This window comes from Pyrgilauda ruficollis, unplaced genomic scaffold, assembly GCF_017590135.1.
Source record: "Pyrgilauda ruficollis isolate IOZ18807 unplaced genomic scaffold, ASM1759013v1 scaffold96, whole genome shotgun sequence".
NCBI lineage: Eukaryota > Metazoa > Chordata > Aves > Passeriformes > Passeridae > Pyrgilauda > Pyrgilauda ruficollis.
In genome coordinates, this window is record NW_024531710.1 from 1,828,254 (window position 1) to 1,850,678 (window position 22,425).

At 41.7% G+C, this 22,425-nt stretch overlaps 2 protein-coding genes across 11 annotated transcripts in view; both read left to right on the forward strand.

Annotated features, from left to right (window-relative positions):
* The window catches only part of TBC1D2B (TBC1 domain family member 2B), a 40,897-nt gene extending 29,054 nt beyond the window's left edge, over positions 1–11,843 (forward strand). For all 8 annotated transcript variants that reach the window (XM_041489774.1, XM_041489775.1, XM_041489776.1 and 5 more), the window contains 7 exons: positions 196–306; positions 1,271–1,464; positions 2,403–2,897; positions 3,982–4,099; positions 4,788–4,973; positions 5,312–5,433; positions 7,909–11,843. In XM_041489774.1, the coding sequence (XP_041345708.1) occupies positions 196–306; positions 1,271–1,464; positions 2,403–2,897; positions 3,982–4,099; positions 4,788–4,973; positions 5,312–5,433; positions 7,909–8,104 (1,422 nt within the window). In that variant the 3' untranslated portion in view covers positions 8,105–11,843. The remainder of the gene's footprint in view (positions 1–195; positions 307–1,270; positions 1,465–2,402; positions 2,898–3,981; positions 4,100–4,787; positions 4,974–5,311; positions 5,434–7,908) is intronic.
* The window catches only part of DAPK2 (death associated protein kinase 2), a 47,677-nt gene continuing 33,266 nt past the window's right edge, over positions 8,015–22,425 (forward strand). For 2 of the 3 annotated variants that reach the window (XM_041489791.1, XM_041489792.1), the window contains exons 1-2: positions 15,502–15,567; positions 22,284–22,380. In XM_041489791.1, the coding sequence (XP_041345725.1) occupies positions 22,319–22,380 (62 nt within the window). In that variant the 5' untranslated portion in view covers positions 15,502–15,567; positions 22,284–22,318. Of the gene's footprint in view, positions 8,145–15,501; positions 15,568–22,283; positions 22,381–22,425 lie in introns of those variants that run through there. The other variant, XM_041489790.1, reaches the window with a different exon arrangement.

The following is a 22,425-nucleotide window of genomic DNA, read 5'->3' on the forward strand; positions in this document are numbered from 1 at the left end:
GCATGTGCGTTTCATTTACATGAAATCAAAAAATAATACTTGATTTGTGCCTGATATTTTTAATTAAAATCCTGTTAGTAGCTGCTGTTTCTATGCTCTAAGGTGATCTTTATCTGACAGGCATAATCCACTTCATTTTTCTGTTGTTTGTTTTTTTTTTTTTTTTTTTTTTTCAACAGGAAAATTTATCAACAGGACAATCTTCAGGGTTATAAGACCCAGAATAAATTTTTAAATAAGGAGATTTTAGAACTTTCTACTCTACGAAGAAATGCAGAAGCAAGAGAGAGAGAATGGCAGGCAAAGGTCAGCATGTTCTCACTTGGCAATGTCTAAAGCAGTTTTCAATACTTTAGCCCTAAATCTACCCAGGAAATGGAACCATTTAAGTGTATTAAATATGATAGCTTAAAAAAAAAAAGCCCTCTCAGTTCTTACAGACCAATCTTTCTGAATAGGTTCTTAAAAGAAGTAATTGCTTTTAAAATTGTGTGACCAGTGGAACATTTTAATAACTTATGAACAAAGGCATGTACATGTCTGAAAACATTGTTTCCTCAGAATTAAGGCTATAAGGATTTTTTTCAAGGTCAGTGACAGGATGTCTAAGGACTTATAGGTCACTATCGAGCTTTCTGCTGAGCACAAAGGATGACTGTGTTATGGTGAATGTCATTTCTGTCTGGATGAATTTGAGTGTAGAGATGTTGCAGGTAAATAATAAAGATTTCAGTGCTTGGGGTTAGGGAGAATGCACTCATCTATAACTAAGGTTAGATACCTGTAGCTGGTTTGGTAGGCTTTGCTTTTAGTTGTTTGCAACTCAGTGGCCAGGTTTAAATGCTGTATTTTTGGCACAGAGGTGTGTGCTTACAATTCTTACTATTATATTCTTACTATTACTATACTTAATATTATTATAATGCTATTACCTGACTCATATGCCACTTAAGTTGTCCTTGTTCAAACATGCACGGACTAAAGCTGCTACAATGCAACTATTTGTTCTTTTAAGGTATGTCATACAATGCAGTGATAATTAAGGTTTGCTCAGAATTTCCACATGCAAAAATACTTGTGGTGGAAATCTGGCCTACTATGCTGTCTTATGTTTCCCGGCGTTACAAAAATGGGGAAGTTAAGCTGGCTGTTCTTGACTTAGATGTTTCTAAGCAGCATAAACCAATAGAATAGCATTGAGCCAGGTTTTAAAAGAAGTGTAGTACAAAGTATGTGTCTAAAGATTTGTATCGTGTATTGTTTTCTGCAGTATACCAGCTTAGAAGCCAAACTCTGCCAGATTGAAAGTAAATACTTGATCTTGCTTCAAGAAATGAAAACTCCTGTTTGTTCTGAGGATCAAAGTCCTGCTCGTGAGGTTATCACACAGTTACTGGAAGATGCCTTGAAAGCAGAACCCAGTGAACAACCAGAACAAGCATTTTTCAAACCCCACCTGGTCAGGTAGTTTGGTCCTGTTAAATTAAATGTATGTGTGTCTTGGCCAGTGGGCCCTATTATAACACTGGAAAGCAGACAGTGAGACCGTATTTGCAGGTTTGGGTTATTTATTGTATTTCCCTTCATTAATGAGGGAATTGTCATGAAATCCTTTTAGCTGTATAAAAACATTGTCTTGGGGAAGACATCTGGTGCAGGTCAAAATGCAGATTGAGCTCTGGGTGGGCTAATCTGGAAGATGAGGGGCCACGAGGCCTGGTGGCACCAGCCAGGTAAGGAGCACTGGGAGGCACAGCGAGGACTCAGGAGGAGGAGGGCTGTGAGGAGCTAAAAGCTGTGGGATTCCTTTGTTGAGGTGCTTCGTGGCATGGCCCGGGCTGTGTCTGTGTGCCTCGAATGAAGTGTTTTATGGAGCCTGAGACTCTGCCGAGGGAAGCCTGGGGTGGAAGCTGTGAGGAAACCTGGCCGGGCTGTGAGTGTGAGGTGTGCAGGCGCTGAGCAGGAGCTGTTGGGGGGGCTTTGGCCCCAGCAGTGACATCTCTGTTGGGAGTGTGGCTGCCAGGGAGTCTGAGAAATGGTCCATTGGGAAATGTCACTGACACATTTATTCATTAATTGAGACAAATATCAAACTTAGACAAAGGTATTGCCCCTACAGCTGCTGAAGGTGAGCTGCTGAGGAGATGGGTACATTCCAACTCGACCATGTTGTTAAATAAATTACTTAGTTTGTGTAGTATACATGAACATGAGCGCCAAGTCTTTTGTATATGGAATTGTACAAGTAATTGTTAAATAAAGAATATACTTCAGAAAAGTGTTTAATAAGAAGAACTTGAGAGCTATGGAGAGTGGCTGTGAAGTAACTTTATGGTGAGAACTTGAGAGCTTCAGGGCTACTGATCATATTTTTAAAACCTTTTTTCTTCCCTCCATTACAGTGAATATGATATATATGGTTTTCAGACTATCCCAGAGGATGATGATGAGGAGAAACTAGTAGCAAAATCACGAGCTTTGGACTTGAGATCACTTTCACTTAGTGAAAATCGAGAGATCTCCACAGGAGTGAAATGGGAAAACTATCTTGCAAGCACAATGAATAGAGAGATGATGCGCTGTGTGGAACTGAAGAACCTTATTCGGTCTGGAATTCCGCATGAGCACCGTTCCAAGATGTGGAAATGGTGTGTCAATCTCCATGTTAAAAAGTTCAAGGACAGTGCAGTACCTGGCTACTTCCAAATCTTGCTTCAAAAAGCTCTGGAAAAACCAAATCCTGCATCTAAACAGATTGAGTTGGATCTCTTGAGGACTTTGCCAAACAACAAACATTACTCCTCCCCAACATCTGAAGGGATCCAGAAGCTGCGAAATGTGCTGCTGGCATTTTCCTGGAGAAATCCTGATATAGGATATTGCCAAGGGCTCAACAGGTAAGATTTTGTTTATCTTGGTTAATAAGTATACAGTGAAACACCTAGTGAGCCTTTCAAATCCCATGTATGGCAACATGGTTTCGAACAACAGTTTGCCTTATGGGCTGTATGCTCATAATTTATAATAAACAAATTACTATCACATTTTTTAAACCAATGACAAAAGCAGTTGACCTGGATAGTAAGTTTTGTAAAATCAACTTGGCATCCAAACTGGAACTGGAATTAACTCTTAAGAAATGAGCTACTCAAATGTAGTTTTACATTGACTTCATGTCAGTTGTAGGGGATTGTGTTGCTTTTTTGTGCAAGAATTTGTTAGGTTTTTTCTTCTTTTAAAGCAAACAGAAAAAAATGCTTGAAAACATTTTTTCATATTGTTAAGGCAATACATTTGAGCATTTTCCACTGATGTCTTCAATCAGAATTGCAGAATTTAAAGGGGATTCTTGTGTTACAATGCTAAGAAAAATTCTTATTCGTTGCAGTTGGCCTTTGCCAGAATAGCTTTGCTACTTGGAGATCTGTAGTAAATGAAGGTGCTACTTGAAGCAGGTGTGTTGGTCTAACACCCTGTCTCATCCCCATGATGTAATACTATAGATGCCCACTTGTGCACTATTTTATGTACTAGCGAAGGTTTTTGAACTTACAGCAGCTTTGTCTTTTGAAAGAGCACTAAAGAAGTAGTAGAATAGAAGCAGTGAGTCATGTAGTAGAGGTGGTGAGGTAGTGGTGGTAGCAGTAGTAGTAATGTGGAAACCTCCACCTAACACCCTTAGAATAAACATCTCCTTTCTAAACTAGACTCTGTGTTTAGAGGGCTCTTAAAATTGGCAACACCAAGAAATTCTTAGAGCAAGTTTTTGCCTTTTTCTGTTTTCTTATTTAGCTGAATACAAATACTTGGTGTGGCTGAGAAGGCATGGCTTTGCCCCATCTTAAAATTCATCAAGTTTTGCTGTTCAGTGCTCTGCTGTTAATACATTTACCTCTGCTGAACAGAAAAAAATACTTTAATGGTTCTTACTGTAGTTTGTATCTTTAATAACCTTCTCCTCCAAATAAACTCTGTTTTCAGGTTGGTAGCAATTGCACTTCTGTACTTGGAACAGGAAGATGCTTTTTGGTGTCTAGTAGCAATAGTGGAAGTTTTTATGCCTCGTGATTATTATACTAAGACACTGCTGGGATCCCAGGTATGTGCTCTGCTGGGATAAAGCCTGGTCCTGTAAACTGCAGCCAGTCAACAGCTTTCCTCTGCAGCTGTCTGATGGGCCCCTTTGGAAGGGGATGGGAGTGGAGTTGACAGGGGTGGGTTCCAAGCACAAGGACCTTGTTTGGACAAGGACTTTAACAGTGAGATAGTTGTTCAGTATCCTGCTTGGAGTCCTTAACCCCCCTTCTCATTGATAGCTTCACAACCCTGAGCTGTGTTATCGTTCCTTTCCTCACGTTTGGGGGAATGGTGGTGCAAGGCTCTGGGGCGGGCAGGGTGAGAATGTGTTTGCAGTGCTGTGGGCAGTAGCTGCCGTAGCATTCCTGCTTCCAGGTGATGCTATGGTCCAGGCTTCCTTCTCCAGCCAGCATTCTCTCTGCTTCTGTGTTCCTGCACCAATGCAGTACTGGTGATCAGTATTAGAAACACCCCACCTGTGCTGGAGGAGCCTTGTGAGGCCGGGGCTGGGTTGAGAAGCAGACAAGGGCAATCTGCAGCGGGGTCGCTGTGCGTGCTTTGGGTGGATCTAGCTTGGAGGTGCGAGCTACACAATCCTGGGTTTCCTGGTTACCTCTGGAAAAACTTGCACTTACAGATTTGTAACAGCCTTGCTCTGAATGATGTGCTGGAAAATTGGAACAATAACACTCTATTTGTCATCCCTTTAGGTTGATCAGCGAGTGTTTAAGGATTTATTGAGCGAGAAGCTTCCACGATTACATGCTCATTTTGAACAATATAAAGTTGATTATACTCTCATCACTTTCAACTGGTTTCTTGTGGTTTTTGTGGACAGCGTGGTTAGTGACATCCTTTTCAAAATCTGGGACTCCTTCCTCTATGAGGGACCAAAGGTGAACCTAATGGGCTGAGTTTGTTCATTTGTTACCTGATAACAAAGTACTGTGGTGTTACTGAGTGCAGGGCTAAAAGAAGGTTGCTTTGCAAAACTCCTGTTAGTTAAAATGACATCTAGGAAAAAAACAAGGGAGAAACTGTGCATAACCATTCAAAACATTTTCCAGACTTTGGAAGTAGGGACTGGGGCAGGGAAGGGAGATAGAGGTGTGACTGAAGGGCTTAAGTGCAGCCTGTGCGTGAGGAGCTCTTGTTGGGGGTTTATAAAGATGGTCATGAAACTCAGTGTATTCTGTACTTACAAAGTACCAAATATTATATGTATTTTTATCAGGTAATATTCCGATTTGCCCTAGCACTGTTTAAGTACAAAGAAGAGGAAATCTTAAAGCTGCAAGATTCAATGTCTATTTTCAAGTACCTTCGCTATTTCACACGCACCATCCTTGATGCCAGGTGGGTAACTCACACTGGGGTGGCACTGAGGGACTTGTAGTGGGCCATGGGAGATGTCTGTCTTGTGGCTTTGGTTGTTTTCACCTAGATCTTAATTCATATATAAAGCAACTAGAGATGCAGCCAACTGCTAGGATTTGTCGTGAGCACTTTTATCTAGTAGAGACAAATCAGAAGTGATGTAGGCTTAAATAGTAATTTTTGCTTGTGAAGGAGATTACCTTGTTTAGGTGTTATATCGTGGTACCAACACGTCAGAATTTCAACCATAGGTGAAGTTTCCCTCTGCATTGCAGATGTAACTTGTTACAACTAAAATGTTTTATGATCAGTGAAAATACATCCTGGTTCAAGCATTAAAGACATGAGCCCTGTCCCCCACAGCTTAAATCTCTTGTGCATGGTTAATGCATGGGCTCCTGCCACATAGTTCCAGCTGGTTTTAATACATACTTGGAAGCAGAATTTGTACTAAATACAAATTAGATAATTTTCTTGTCTTCAGTCCTTGCACAGGAGTTACAGTTTGTAAATTAGGGTCTAGTGTTTTTAGATTCCTGGTTTCAAGACTGTAGAGCAGCAGGTTAATCTTAAAAAGAAAAGTCATACTGGGATTGGTTTAATATCTGAAAATGTTTCGCACATATTTTGAAGTTCACTAATTTTCAGTTTAGAGAAGAACTGGGTATTGAAATCTGAGATTTTTTTTTTATGTGATAAACTCCACATAAATTGAGGCTTACACTTTGACTCCTGCTGCAAGGGCTCTATTATTTTTACTTCTTGTGATTCAGTTTTGACTGGAGAGAAGTTAAAGCCGAATAAGCTTGTGTTTGAAAGGGATTGCTGGGATTGATGCAGAGAGAAAAAAACTAAATTTTTTGTTCTTACCTAATCCAAACAAAATTTTGATATTTAATCAGAGGTGAAGATTTGGCTTTCTATTCCTTTTCCATTTGTGGAAATTACGTCTTGATTCTACTGTCTAAACTTTCTGGTGCTGAAATAACCTATTTTAAAGATTTCTAAAATTGCTGAGTTTGGTGTTAACAAATGAACTAATTAGGGATCATTGGGGGATGGGGAGTTCAAGTGAGGACAGAAGGACAGAATTCAGTACATCAAAGATATTTGCAATACAAATATGCTTTGTGCTGATCTGTAAGTCTCTGTCTTTTGGGGTTTTAAGGGTGGAAGCAGTGCAGTGCCACCTAGGGAATATGGATCTGCATGCTAGGACTAACAAGACAGAATTCAAACTGCCTGTTTTCTTATTCTGCCATGTTTGTACAAGTTTTACATCATCAACATTTGAGCAGTACAGAAGCACGTAGGATGAGGCCTTTCTTGATATGGACGAAAAATGATCCTGTTATAGAGGAAAAATTCAGAAATATTTGTTTGTATAGAATTCATGGATGTTCTGAATGGTTAAAATCATTCTGCACAGAGTTTCTAAGTTCAAACTCTGTAGTAAGTGAAAGGTCTCTACAGACACGTGCATAATTGTATTGTAGTTACAGGATGTCATAGCTGGGTTTTTCTACAGAGCCATGGCATGTTGTGCACAGGTGGAGAAGCTGCTGGAATATCTTCTGTGTAGAAGTAGCAGGAAATCATTCCTTGATCACTCAAAAATACAAACCTACCATTAAATAAACTGTCCAAAGAAGTTTTCTTAAATAGAATAAATTAAATATTCCAGTTCCCCTTTTTTCCTTATTAAACAAAGATGGGTTTGGGTGTAGATCAGCAATAATGGTGTAGTTGGATGCAGTCGTTTTGGACTGATTAGACTGACCAGTTGCACGGTTTGCTGAGACTGCAGGATGGTATGATGCACTGTGACTCTGGAAGGGGTCTGGATCCTCTGTGGTGCTTCGCATTGTGCTTTGACATGTTTGGCTTGACACTGGTCTAGAGATCTCTGTGCTCCAGCCAGCAGAACCCCCAGAGCATTCCACTGTGTTGGAAACTATGGCTTGTCCATGTTCTGTATTATCTTGTCTGCGTCTGTGTTGTCCCTGGCTTTATCTGGTCTCTTGATTGTCAGATTATCTTGGTTAACTGAAGAGCTGAGTGATTTGGGATCGAAGGAGACGCTGTGGGTTCTGTGGAGGAAGTTATCCAATCTCTACAGGTAACTGGATGTACTGAGTATCCAGTGTAGCCAAGGAAGCTCTGATGACCCAAGCTTATGTATTCTGCTCAGCATTTCAAGGCTGTGACCTTTATAGCAGAGATTACAGGTGGCTTGGGGAACTCTTGAGCATTTTATTACACTTTATTACTTGAAATAACCTTAAGCCTGAATGCTTTATAGAAATTTCTTGAAGTAGTGATAACATCTGAGACCTATGAAGTGTGCAAGAGACCAGAGATATGTGACATATGATTGATAAAAGTCGATGTGGATGAAGTTTAAAAGCCCACCAAATACGAATGATTGTCTTCTACTATTATGTAATCTTGCAGGAAACTGACTGCTATTGCTTTTGGAGACCTGAACCCTTTTCCCTTACGCCAGATCAGGAACCGCAGGGCCTATCACCTGGAGAAAGTGCGCCTGGAGCTGACAGAGCTGGAAGCCATCCGCGAGGACTTCCTGCGTGAGCGAGAGACCTGCGTAGAAAAAAGAGACCTTATTAGTGATGATGAGGAGGATAGCTGAAACTGCTTAATATAAACTGTTCTTTGGGATCATGACCAAAGTGAGTTAACCTCCAAAACACTTTATTAATCCTGTGAAACAGAATGTAAACTCATTGCTTTTGGAAATATGCAGGACAGATTTCCAAATCCCAGCACTTTCAGAAATACCACTTAGTATGGAGGCCAAACACTTCTGTTTACATTTATGTTCCTGGAATCATTTGTAGAGCACTTAATATCTGTCTCAGTTTAGTCAATCAGCTGAATTGACAGTTGTTTTCTCACAGTGCACCATTAATTGTCTGGATGTGAAACAATAAGAAAAGGCCATGCTCTGTTACATTCATTGCCATTCTGAGTTTAGGGGTTTTTTGATGTAATCATGTTTTCTGTAGTGCAGGCTCAATGTGAGCGGACATCCATATTTCTTAGGTTCAGGTTGGCTCCATCCAGCCTTTCTTGAGGTTGCTAACCAGAAAAGCATGGGATGAAGATTCCTTTGTCTTTTCCTGCAGTGTCATGCAATGAATCACCAAACAGAACCCTTGAATATGTGTACTCTAAAGTAAAGGTAAAATAAGTACCTATTTCTGTTACTGCCTGTCGAGTGTGTACTGAAACAGTGGTAGCAAACATGATTTCTACTTTTCAGGGCAGCTGTGTCGATAAAGATTCTCATTAATGGAAAGGGGTTTAGAGATCAAACTCTCTTTAATCAATTTTATTTTTATTCACTGTTTTGATTGGAATGGTTCAAAAATGCCACAACCAAACTCCAGATATTATGGAAGAATGGAGCTTGTCACAGGAGTACCATGCTTTAGGAGCTAATTTTTTGCATATGTGTTGAAGGGTTGTTTTGATATGATTTTTTTGTTTCTGTGAAGGTTTTTTGTTGTTTTTTTTTTCCTTTTCTTTTAATGCTTCTTCCTCTTCAGGACCTAAGGTGAAGTCTCGCTCTTTAAGAAGAAACACAGCATGCTTTCTGCATGATTGTAGAACTATTGTACAATAGTGGTAGTGACTGGGTTCATAATACAAATATTTACCAATCAATCAAATGAAACCTAAAGGTCACAGCATGCACACAGGAGCTGAAGATCCTTTTTCAACAGAAAAATGCAATATTCTCCTAATGCACTCAGCTTTACTGTGAGTGTTGGATGCACTTCCTGCGAGACAGCTGTAAGGAGCAACATCTGGGCTGTTGAGCTATAGTGTTTCTGCTGTGGAAGTGTTACTTGGGGCCATTTTCTCTCATTTGGTGACTAGCAGTGTTCATGTGTGGTTCTTGGGAGAAGGAGGGTTACTTTCTTGCTGGCTATTCTATGGACTTTTACAACGTTTTTTCTTGAACTGTTGGATTTTCAGAATGTTGTATTGAATATAGTGTGTCATGATAAAACTACGATTCAAATACTAGGCAGCAAATCACCAGGCTCTGGGGAAGTGGTTAATTAGCAAAACAGAAAACTAATCATTGGGAAGAGTCAAGTGCATCGAGCTTGTATTTTATGTGTTTTGTTTTGCTTTTCTAGAAGTAGTAGAACTTTATTGGATATAATCATGTAACTGTTTTAGTCAACTTAAGTGTGGGCAGAGAGAAATCCTGCTTCTGATTCACAGCACTTTTAAAAAAAATTATTTTAGATAATCTAGTTGTAGCCTTCTCCAAGTAAGCATATTATAAGTTAGTTTATATGGAAGGGAACTATTTAATCAGAGGTGATGTTGTAACTTAGAGGACTACTTTTGATACGAAATTTATGCTTCCTGTATGACTCATAATTTTTACCTAGCCAGCAAATCCTTGCCAATAAGGAACGGATGATTTGTATGTTACTAGTCTTCTGAAATGTCCTCTACATTGTCTGTGGTAGGAAGTAGCTAGGGATTTTTTTCTAATTCCCTAGTTACTTTTGGTTGTGTACTGGAGGGCAGGGTTTTGATATTATTGCATGTACTGTATTCTTTTTCTACTTACAATCAGTATTTGAATACAAAAAATGGGACCAGGTTTTCTAATTTTCTAGTTATGCTGTCTTGGTTTTGAAAGAGCTGGTCTCTAAATCAATATGTAATGCAGGCTTTTTTTTGTATGTTTGTATTAATGATGTTGTCAAGTGTTAAATGAATTTTTTGTTAAGGTGAAGATCTTCCTTTCAGTGACCACAAGTGAAATATTAAGGTGAAGAATTTAGATACTTGTACTTACCCTATTTCTACAATCCATTTTTTTTTGGCTTTGAGTCTTCACTGTGAACTAGTCCTATGACATCAGGAGATGTTTTCAGACTGATTCCGTTGAAGTTTTTGGGTTGTGAAGATAAAACTAAGTTTGAGGCAATGGTTCAGGAAGTTCTTTAGCTGCCAAAACACGACCTGCAATATTCCAGGACCATTTCTGTTGGAGTTGTGCTGATGGTTCAGTTTGTGTGCGCATGTGTTGCTGTGTTTCGTTCTATTAAGTTGTTTCCACTTGTACAGAAAAGCTAAGTAGCTCTATTTCTTCTGCCATGGTGTGACTGTTACCCACAAATGCTAGGAATCCTGTGGAAGTTGTGTTGTCTCTGGGTATTTTGCCAGCTTGCAGATAAGAAATGAGTCGATGCTGTCATGCTCAAGTTCCCAGCAAGCTGTTGGCTTCATGTTGTTAAGCCTTGTTACTGATTTAGTGATGAGCTAAAAGGCCAAAAAACTGCAGAGGCTTCTCACCTCTGGCCACTAGAAGTCTCCATGGAACAAAAATAAGATGTATAGCAGGAAGTAACATCAGGGGAGCTTGCCTTGCTTGCTGTTGCAAATGTCATTGTGTGACTTAGTTTTCTAGTGGTGCTTAAATCTGGTTACCTTGGAGAGTAGTAACTCATTAGGGACAAGCAGGATACACAGGCAGTATGTAAACCTGATGAAACCAGGCCAAAATACAGTGTACCTCAGTGGCCTGCCAAAGCTGAGCTGCATGGAGCCCCAGAGTTTGTGCTTGTGTGTGAACTTCTGAGGTGGTGCATGAGGTTTACCATTCATGCCAGCCAGATGGTGGGCACTTGACCTATTCATGCACATAAGAACTGCCAAGAAAATATTTTAACTTCAAGGCCTTGCACATAACGTGCAAAGAGTTCCTCATGTGTGGTTCCCAGAATATGTGATGTAATCCAGACCACTAAGTTGCATTGTGCAGAATATTCCTCCATCTCTATTCACGTGTGCATGGCTTCCTGGTGAAACTTTTCATTAGTTGTTCAAAAGGATCTGTTATCTTCTGTTAAATAGGCAAAAAATTGGTGCACTACACCTCTAGTTATTAGAACTGCACAGTATTTCAGCTTGACCTGTTTACAGGTAGTGTTATCATCCAGTATTATCACATTGTTTGGTGGTCTTCTTTTTACCAGCTATGTAATCAATAAAAAGAATTTTTCTGTTGCCTTTTTGGTGTCTTCTGTGAGAGAGTCTCCCCTTCCCTTCAGTGTTTGTAAACATGGTAAGATATTTCAGCAGAAAGGGAAAGATTTTTTTCTTCATTATAAAACATCAGAAATGAATGGATGGTCTTAAATTTGACAGAGACACATAACTGAGAAATGGCAAGTTGATTAATTTAATGAAATTGTATAGCTGTTTAAGCAACTGTTCCCTTAAGTGCCATGTTAAAAATCAGCAATATGCGGTACAAGAAATTTGAATCACAAACGTAAGTGATGTTATCTTCATGAAGATTGATGTAAAGAAAAAATAAATTCTTTATTACTTTATAGATTGCTGTGGTGGTTCTTCTTTTTTTTTTTTTCCCATAACAGATGGAAATATCTGCAGGTGTCATCAGAACAAACCAGTGGTAGAGCGTGCATTTTTGTCTGATAATGAGGTGTGAGAAAATCTCTATAAAGGAACATACATGTAAACTTGGCTTTGAAGCATGAAGCGTGAACTATAGACATGTTGCATGCAGGTGATGCTGACTGGGTAGACTTGTTGTTGATGTTCTTCATTTCTTGGGAGAAGATGGAGGGAGACAAAATTTGCATGAGTGTTCACAGGAATTTTCTGAGTTGACACACTTTCTGGGAAACATACTTGTATAATATCTCCTGACACCCCCAAAAGCTTCTTTAGGAGGCTTGGTAGTGATGTTCTGCACAGTCTTTTGTAGTCAAATAAATAATTTTAGCTGTTTTGAAAATTTAACCAAATAATTAATTTGGAAATCAAGTCTCACTATCTGTCTTTCAGATACGAATTTTGCATTTTGAAATTGCTTGAGTCCCTTGAAGAAGGAATACCTCAGCTACTTCAGATATGTTACTTAATAGCTAAGTGTAAGGGAGGAAGGAAGAAGAGTTGGGACATGACTGTAATTGCATATCCAGGCCTGTCTTTAGATTAGAGGTGAATAGTGCACAGTTCTTGTCCTCTGGCTCTGCTACAGAATGGCAAGCTGTTATAGGAGTAGATATTGGCACAAGCTGGAAATCTGTTCAAAGGCGGTTGCAAAACAGGATGGAGATTAGCAGTTGGGGCAGAACACAACTATGGCCTAAGGACCTTGTATCCTGTATACTGAAAATTTTAGGTCAGATAAACATACAGAAAATTCTGGGAAGAGAGTGCATGGGGAGCAATGTCCTCACTTGGATACTTGGCATGTTTAGCTTGAGTGGGTTGTATTGCCCTGAGCAGCTGCTGGGGCCTGCAAAGAACAGCTGAGACTCCCATTTGCTCCTTAGAACTAAGTTTGAAGCATCTGCTCTCAGTGAGATTGTAATAAGGATGTGAGCGTGGATGATGTGTGTTAAAAATCTGGTTCCTAAGAAATGCATAACTTAGTATAAGCACAGCTGGCCTACTCTGAACCAAGACCAAATACCTGCAGAGTCTCACTGCTCTGGCTGCCTGAGGGATGCAGAGAACACTCTGAATCTGCTGGTATTACAAGGTATCAGGTGTTCCTTCTCTGGGATTTTCAGAAGTGTGAAACATAGCTTCCTTATCTGCAGCTCCTTGACCTCAACAGAAATCAGAATCCATGTAGTGCTGAAGCTTTAAGAATTCCCACACATGAAATATGTTCCCTCAGATAATGCAAAGGAAGGGTGTGCTCTGCTTTGGAAACTTCCCCCCTGGAAAACAAGGTAAAAGGTTCAATCAGAAGTTAGCAGAGTGGTATTTTCACTGTGATGATCAGCAGTAAAAGGCACATTTATCTACAGTTCAAGGATGCCCACCTGTAGTGCCAGCTTTTCAGACCATGAGACTAGAAAGCAAAACTCAGGGCTATATACTGAATGTGATTAAAAAAAACACAGTTATTAAATATATATATCCAGTAATTATAACATTTCATATTAGAATATGCCTGGTAAATTAAGATGACTTTGGCCAACTAAGATTCCCCTGGTCTTGAGCAGCTGCATTCTGCTTTTGTCTCTCAAATGCAATGTCCTTTTGGTGTGTACAAACCAGCTAGGTTGTGCAGTGAGTTTCCCCTAAGATGAATAGAATCAGTGATGTCTTCAGGCACTGTGATTAGTGATTAAACTGTGCAATATTGCTATTTGCCTGTTTTAAAAAATGCAGGTGGTGTTCTGGTTTTTAATCCTGGAACTCCCCCTTTGGAGCATGTTTGGAACCCATAAGGTGTGGATTTCCTACTTTGTCACTTCTAAAGGAGGCTAGCAAATGCGTGGCTGCAGTGTTTGCTGGTGTTCCCTACTTGAAACACTGCTCAGGTTTGAGTTTTCTTTCTTGCCCTGTATGCACATAAAGGCTTTTACCTTCATCCAAAGATGTTAAAAAGAAGTCTTGAGTTAGTGTTTTAAGAGTGAAAACTTCAGAAGCATGAAAAAGCAGCATCCTACTTAGGCAGAACCTGTATTTGGGCTTACAAACCCTGTGGACATGGCAGCAGGTATGGGATTCAATCTACCTTTGCTTCTCTTGGAAACCTTTATTCAAAGTTATTCTCGGTCTGGGTGGGGGGGTTGTTGCAATTTGAAAAGCAGATGTAGCCTCTCAGGGTGTTTTGTTCCCTTCCTTGCAGCTAGGAGCAAACAAAAGTGGTGGCCTTCCTCGTGCCCTTTTGCTCTGAGAATTTTGTAGTAGGATTGCTGTGACTTCCATGTGATCATATCCCATTATAGAACTACAGATGAGAAATTAAATATCTTTATTTCCCTTTGAGAGAGTTCTGAATGCTTCCACTGCCCTTTGAAACATTTACTATTGCTCCCATTTCCTGCTCTCCACCCTGTGTAGTATCAGATGCAGCCACTTTCCTTTCGGAGTTGGAAGAGCTGGGTGGAACTCGTGAGCTGTGAACGCCACTCCCAGGGCAGGCGATCCGGGGCACAGTTCAGTCCACTTGACTTGGGACAAGCCAAGTTTCTTTTAAACTGTGATAATAAAAACCACTGCCTTTAGGTACTTGCCTAGAATAAATCACTCTTAAATTTAGCTATCTTCACACCATACGGCAAAGGAAAACATCCTGCTTATTTATGTATGATAGTTTGCCGTTACCGTTGTGTTACCTTAATCACATAGAGGATTGAAAGAGAAGGCAACCTGGTACTTGTAATTTATTTTGAAGGTGTGAACAATCCCACATTATTTTTCACTAGCAAATGATGGATATTAACTTGCCCAGAAGAAATGCAAGGAGACCTAAGAGTGTTTACTGCGATTACTGTGTGTCAAATAAAGCCGGAGAAAATCTAGTTTTATGGATTTTGGGGATGTCTTTATGATGGGAGAGTTAACAGATGAGCAATGTCGTTGTTGGAAGGCAGCACTTGGGCTACAGCAGCTTGGGAAGCAGGATGGCAGAGGTTTGTTACAGCAGTGCATGTGAATGCAGCTTGAGCTGCACGGGTGAGGTCTGGCAGCCTGTGCTGTTCTTTGCCACAGTGGTCTCTTGAAACAACGGGCAATTTCACTGGGTAATGGTGAGTTTCAGACCACACCGTAACCAAATCTAGGCTTGTGTTTCGGCTTGTAGAGAATACAGAAACAAAGCTTGTACAACTTAAGTGCCTCTACATTGGATTGGCCTCCTCAGCCTTATTTTCTTAGTACTGCTTTCACATATCTTGTATGTACTAAAGCAAGGAATTCTACATCTGAGATGTTTCCCAGTCAGCCTGGGTGAGCTGTGTTGGACTGGAAAGCTTTGGACCGGCCCAGCTTGAGGTATCTGCATCCCATTAGGGGCAGTGCAGGGCTGCTACAGTCGTGGTGGTGCGGGGTGCCCCGCAGGCTGCATCGGCCCCACACTGCCACCAGACAGCATTGCCGCGGCCGGAGCGATTGTCCGTCCGCCCCGCAGCCAGCCCGACACCGCCGCCTTCCCCTCACGGGCTGCCCTGGGCGGAGCGCGGAGCCGGGCCCCTCCTCCGGGCCCGCGGCGGGCGGGGCCCTGCGGCTCCTCCGCCCGGCCCGGCCCGGCCCTGCCCTGCGCGCTCACGGAGCCCGGCGGACGCGGTAAGTGGGCGCTGCCCCCTCAGTTGGCGGCGCCTCCGCAGGTTCCCTTCTCTATGTTCCTCTGGGTCTCCCTTACGCTGAGTCGCCCTCACGGCGCTCCCGCTCCGCGTCCCGCCTGTGAGGTGTCGCGGCTGTGCAGCACCTCTGGCCGGGCAGCTCCGGGGTCGGCGGCGAGTCCCTCCCGCGGAGCTGGGGGTGTGCGGACCCTCGGCCTCTTCACGGTGTCTGTGTGTGCCCGCAGCCGCCGTCCGGGGACAAAGGCAGCTCCCCGCAGCATCCCCGCCGCGAGCAGCTGTCCTTTCTCCCCGGTCAGGTGCCGCAGGGGCCGGTTCCACAAGTGCCCTTGTTGGTGCTGCATGCCGCTCGGTCTGGCGCTGTTCCTGTCCGAGGCCATCGGGAACATTCAGCGAATGCTGTGCTCAGCTTCCATCGTTTATCCGCAAGTTTCTTCCTGCCTTTTCCCTCAAGCAGCTTCACTTGGGTTTCTTTACACCTGTTCCTCTGCCCGTGGGCCGAGGGGTCCTGGGGCAGCGCAGCACCGTGAGGGGACTGGTTTGGCTGGCCTGCATGAGTGTAGGGGACAGTCAGGAAGGAAGATGTGAGTCGCAGTGCTCACCTGCTTAATGCGAGAGGGCAAAGCTCATCTCTGACCCCTGTTTTGAAACATCAGCTGGTTTCAGACTTTCCTGTGCCTTTCAATTGCTGGTGCAAGAAACAGAGATCGCAGAGGCGAGGTGTCCCTCTTGTCTTTGGGGCAGTGATGTGAATGATGAGCAGCAGTAATCCTCGGAGGCGCCTCAGGTACGGGGAGCAGGGCTGTGCCCGTGCCATGCCAGCGTGCCTGGCATTGCGGCTTCCCTGCGCCCTGGGCGTCCAGGCTGTGCTCCCACCCAGCTCATCGCTCAAGCACGCCGGGCTTTGGCATCGCCGGCCTGGGCTGGGAGCTGGGAGCTGGAATTAGCTGCAGAGCCAATGTGTTTGTACGTGTGCTTGAAGCGGAGGCTTGGAAATAGTCTTGGGTCGTTTGCTACACGTGTAATTACTGCAGGGTAAATTTGGGAGGTCACAAAGGGCGCCCTTGAGAGTTAGTGGCAGGAGCAGTGATTCTGTATCACTGGGATTGAATGCTCAGATGGTCAGTGTGCTTTGTGTTTTTTATAGACACACGGGTAGTAATAGTTGCCCCAATTTCCTGGCAGAAGAATTTTTAGGCTACTTTTGTTTTTTGACGGGAAAATGTTTCAGTGAAAATAAGGGTTTGCTGGAACTGATAGAACTGTGCTACGCTTATTTGAAAGCAGAGGGTAAAACACACTTGGGTTGTTTGGGGTTTTTTTTTGCTGTTGGAATTGCTTAGTCTTTTGTGGGAGAAAAGAGAAAGAAAGGTGACAAAAAGAAGGAAAGTGAAAGAAGAAAATACTTTAATGGTTATAAAAATCTGTTTAGTTTTAGCATGAAACACCAAAACTAGAAGACAATATAACTTTAATTTGTTTAATGGTTTGTTTTTGTTTTGTTTTGTTTTGGTGGGATTTTTTTTCTGATTTTTTTTTTTTTTCATTTTCCAGATCATTAATTTAAAACAGTCCAGTTTTGATTCTGATTTGGTTTTGGTTATTTTTCAGTATCATAAAACAGTTCATACAGGATGTTTTTACTTTGGTCTGTTCTAATGGGTTTGGGATTTTGGTTTAGTGTAACTAATGTTTTGTAATATAAAAACATGCTAGGGGAATGCTTCTGAGTTTGGCAAAGGGTTTAATGATACAGCTCATGTCAGATGTACTTGAGAAAGTCAGATTAGTCAGCTGTTACCTCAGTCACTTGAAACTGGTTTCCTTAGGACAGAAGAAACCCTAAGCGAAAAAAATGCAAGGCTGTTGGCGAGGGAAGTGCTCCAACACCTGTTCTCACCTCTGATTTCTGTATTCTGCTCTTGTTTACTGGTGGGTGGACATTTAACGTGGGTTTGACATGTACAAGCCAGTCACTGATTGTCACATAATTTGGTAATGGCAGGCTAATAACTTAACCTGTGCAGGGAAAACTTAATTAGAGAAGAGAAATAGAACTTACTTTTTTCTGCTCCTCTTGAGAGGGATTCTGTCTCTCTCTGCAGAAGAGTGGGTTTCTGTAGATCCATGACCTTTACACACAGCACAAGCTTCACTAAAAAGGCTCTTCTGTCTGCAACAAGACTGTCTTTACCCAGGGATTGTACTGATGTAAAGCCCCCATGATGTGTGTGTAAATATATGCCTTAGATCACAGTGGGAAACTGATTTCTTAGGGTAAAAATGATTCTGTTTTATGGTAGGGCAGAGTTTAGGAAGAATGTGAAGAGATGAGCCAGGACATGTTTCTAGTGCCTGAAACTGCCATCTCAGAGTCTGTATCCTATTTCTAGGTTAGCTACAGCTTTGTTCCATGTCTATAGCAAAATCATTCACACAGGTTAAGCAATATTTTGCTGCCTTGTTATATTTTGCCTGTGTTAAGGAGAGTTGGATAAAGCAATAAAGGTGAAATATTATGTTTTTATTATGAAGTATTATGCTTTTATACTGTACTATACTATGGAGTATAATTATGGAAGCACAGCAATATAAATGCTGAGTAGAAGCTGGCCTTCATATGAAAATGCTCACTGTGAGGAATCCCAGAGCAAAGAGACAAGGAGAGGAGAGATGGGCCCAGTGTGGGACGGTTGGGGAATAGACATGGCATGTTCTCTGAAATGACACAGAAGCTCATCTCCTCTGCTGAGCTTGCCTTGGAGCAATTGAGCTCTGGTCTGATTCAAAACTCACTGAAGCAGATACCTTCATTGCCCTGGGTTTAATGAATTCTGGTGCAGCTCTTAAGTGATGGGAATGGCCCTGACTCACTGGATTGTGATATTGTTTGGGCACATGCCCCTGAAGTGTTGGCATAAGGTGTGTATCAGGAAAAAAAGTTGGCTGTTGCTTTTTCCTCAGATCCAGAACAACTTTTTTGTCTGAATCCAAGATGAATGTCTGTCCATCTCTAATTCTGCCTGCCTTCGCTGGCCACCACAAGAAAAATCACCACCTGACTAGAAAAAAAAATAAGGCTCTCATTCCTGCTCTGATGTACTTGTGCTCTGTATTTGTAAATGGTGTCCAACAAAACCCTTACAGTATAAGAAATCTTTGAAAGGGAGATCACCTTCGTTTCCTAAGGTGAGAGAAAGGCAACATCTATGCTTGTGAATGGCACTTCTATTTCAGATGAATTTTAAGTGTGTGAAGGTTATCTTTTGTTGGCTTACCCTCCTGTGCTGCGCCAATGACAGTTGCTTTGGGTCATGAAGTGTATGATCTATTTTGGGCATTTGCTGAGTGTGACTGTTGGGTGAAAGCCAGGGAGAGATACGTGTGGAAGGCAGGATAGGATAACATGAAGTGATAGACATGGGAAACACCAGTGCATCAGACCACTGCGGGTCTGAACGTCGTGCAGCAGTTTTGTCTTCAGGCTTCAAAAACAAGGCTCTGGGCTTGAATGGGTCCTTTGTGGGAGAGTTAACTTAGTGCTTTGACCTCTGCAGAAATGAGTGTAAGTTAAGAGATCAGCAGAAGGGATAAGAATTTCCTGGTTATTTTTGTATGGATTCTACTCATCTGCAGAATCAGCTGTGTTCTTTGGAGGATGTTGGGAAATGAGTGAACTTGTCAATCAAACATAAAGTAATTATGTTCACAGAGGCATTTTGGTTGGGTTCCCCACTCTCAAAGTGATCTTTTTAACCTGCTCTTCTGAATGGCAATGAACTCTTTCTTAAAACAATGACTTTTTAAGTGTGTTTGTATTAATGTTGTTTATAACCATGGATTCTGATGGATTGGATTCTGATGAAGGGAGTAGTCAGCTTGAGGGATTTACAATCTTTGGGCAAGTCTCAGCAGCATCTCTTATTACCTGGGCATTTTCTGGTCCTTGTGTGTGCTCAGAATGTAATTTTGCAATTCAGGGTGAGCAAAAGGTTTGGGTTTTCAGCAAGGCTTGGCTTTGTCCTTCGCTTGCTTTTTTGAAGTCTGTAAAGGCTGAATGCAGCCAACACACAAGAAAATTCTGCTTTGAACAGTAGCAAACAATATTATATAAACTTAGTAAGGATCAAATAGCTCAGAGATGTCTTCATTCTTGTAAATATGACAGAAGCATTTATTCACTGTAGTTTCAAGATCTGAGCAATAGTGGTTGGTGGTCTTTCGGTGAGATTATGAAAGGTTGCTTGAAGAATACTTCAAGTACTTTTCACTTTGCATTTATCACTTCATAATTTGCTTACAAAGTGAAATTTGAGTTGCTTATTTTCATTGAAAAGTAAAATGGACATTTTCATCCCAAGCATGAACACGGTTTTGGGAAGGAAATTATTGAGCAACAGAGTTAACAGAACAGTTCACCTGGCTTCACTTTGAAAAACTATGAAAATATCAACAAAGCCAGGATAGAATGTGGAAAAATAAGAACACACATTGCAGTGCATCATGCTCACCAATGCAAGTGTTGGTTTCTACAATGTATTTTATTAGTGTGGTGGTTATCCTGGGCTTCAGTGTCACAACCTGTGTGGGTTCTCGTTTGCCGTGGGTAGCCTGACAAGGGAGATCACTGCTAAAACACTGTTATACAAGAGGGCAAGGGAGGTGTGTTTGTCTCCATTACAGAGCTCTGGAGCTGGATTCTGAAACTGGGCTTTGAGCAGGTGTTTTAATAGAAATGCAGCAGCCTCAGAGACCTTGAGCTATTCCATGTGCAGTGCAGACCTCCAGCAATGCTGTTCTCGAGAGCACGTGAGGAATGCCTTGCATCTGTCCTCCGCCAAGGCACCTGCAAGTGTGTCATGAAATGCTCACTTCTGACATATGGCAGAAATGAGTGTGTTTGGGTCATGTGCCAGCTGCAGGTCAGTTGTGTCACACCACAGCATGCCTGTCACCCCAGAGGTGTGCAGATACACACCTTCAGAGAGCACAGGTTGCAGTTCTGATGTATAACTGAAATACTCCTCATCATCTGACATCATCTGTGGCTGTAAGGATTGATGTAGTAGCCCTTCTTATTGACATAAAACAATCAAAGAATTTTTTTCTCCTAATGTGTAGGTTTTGCTAACGTCAACTAAAAAAATATGTTTATGTAGAAGCACTAGGGGACTTTCTGTTCTTTTGAAGTAAGAGAAGGAGTGTATTTGGAAAGGAATTGATACTCAACATGCCACCCATGTATTAGAAGCCAGTGGTTTGTAAAAAGGACTGGGGCAAACAAAGCAACCAATCTTTTTTCTGACGTGAGTGAATGACGACAGCTTGGGTACGTATTGAGGAATTGTAAGATTTTTACAATGTATTTTCTGCTCACGATACCCGCTTTTGTTGGAGAAAAGTCTTCAATTTGCGTGCCTTTCCGTTTGTCAGGAATACTCCAATTGCTCTTTGATACTTAGTCCTGTTTTATAGGTCTGCTGAATCTTTTTGTAACACTGAATTGAACTTCTTTCTAAAGGATCAAAATAGAGCTTTCTTTGCTTGTGAAATATGTTTCACAAATGCACCAATGACTGCAGTTGAAAAATCTGCAGCAGCTGTACAGAGATAAGGAACTTGGAAGTCCCCCGTGCATCTGAAGGAAGCAGCGTCCGGGATTCATAAAGCAAAGCACATTACATTGACAAGATATGCTGTTGAGTGTAGAGATGTGTGAGAATAACTATATGTCTCAATGTAGTTAGCTTTTATTGTGCTGCTAGAAGCCTTACAGCTGTTTTACATGTTCTGATCTAAACAGTGGATATTTGGGACATTGGGCGTACTGCCAGGTTCATCTCCACAGGAAACAGCAAATAGTTCATGACCTGACTGGCCAATTACTCTGTTCAGATCTATTCTGTTACCATAACATTGCTGTGGAGGTGTATCCCAAGGAATAATGTGAGTTCTCATCTGCTCCTCTTCCAGAAGCAGCCCAGTGTAATGCACAGATGCTCCAGTGCACCAGTATGAAGCTTGTATTGTCAGAGCTCACAGAGATGATCAGTTTAAAAGATTGTGTTCAGGAAACAAACTGCACAGTTACACAGAGTAACACCTGTAGCAGATGCTGCTGGTATTCTTCTCATTTGAAACACCTACTGTGTGTGATAGAAGATGTACTGCAAGCTCTGGAGAGGGAATCGACACTTTTTTTCCAGCAGCAGTTCAAATGTCTGTGTGCTGTCCTGCCTGTGTGCTTCAGGAGCACTGCCTGACCTGAAAAAAAGGAAACTCTGCCTCCTGGTCTCCCTGGCTGAGGATCTGTCTGAGGGAGTCTGTAATGCTAGTTCTTGTGCTTGCTCCTTTTAGTGTAGTGTGTAGGCTTTATTGTCCAGGACGTAATCAAATTATTAATTCATTTTCCTTTCATCACGTTTGTGTTTCTTGGTGTGTTCTGTGCTTCCAGTTAGTTGTATTCTTGGGTACATCAGTGGTGGCCAAGAATACCCTTCACTTAAAGGTGCTCATCTCCTTCCAGATTTGAGCCCTCATTATTTGGCTGAGACTGCTGAATTAGTTATTTTGATTGATCAGTGGTAACTTCGGCCATGAATGAGCTGCAATGGATCCAAAGTGCCTATACCACAAATGTATGTTACTGAGATTTAGCCTCCTGCAAGATGTAATGAATGTCATTCTTCATTAATATTCTAGTTGCATCATCCTTGAGTATCAATGAAAGACCAAGTATGGCTTTCTTCAAGCAACAGCAGGTGGAGGACATTTACGAAATTGGGGAAGAGCTGGGAAGGTAAGGTCATACTGGTGACACCACGTGATTCTAAAAGCTGACACA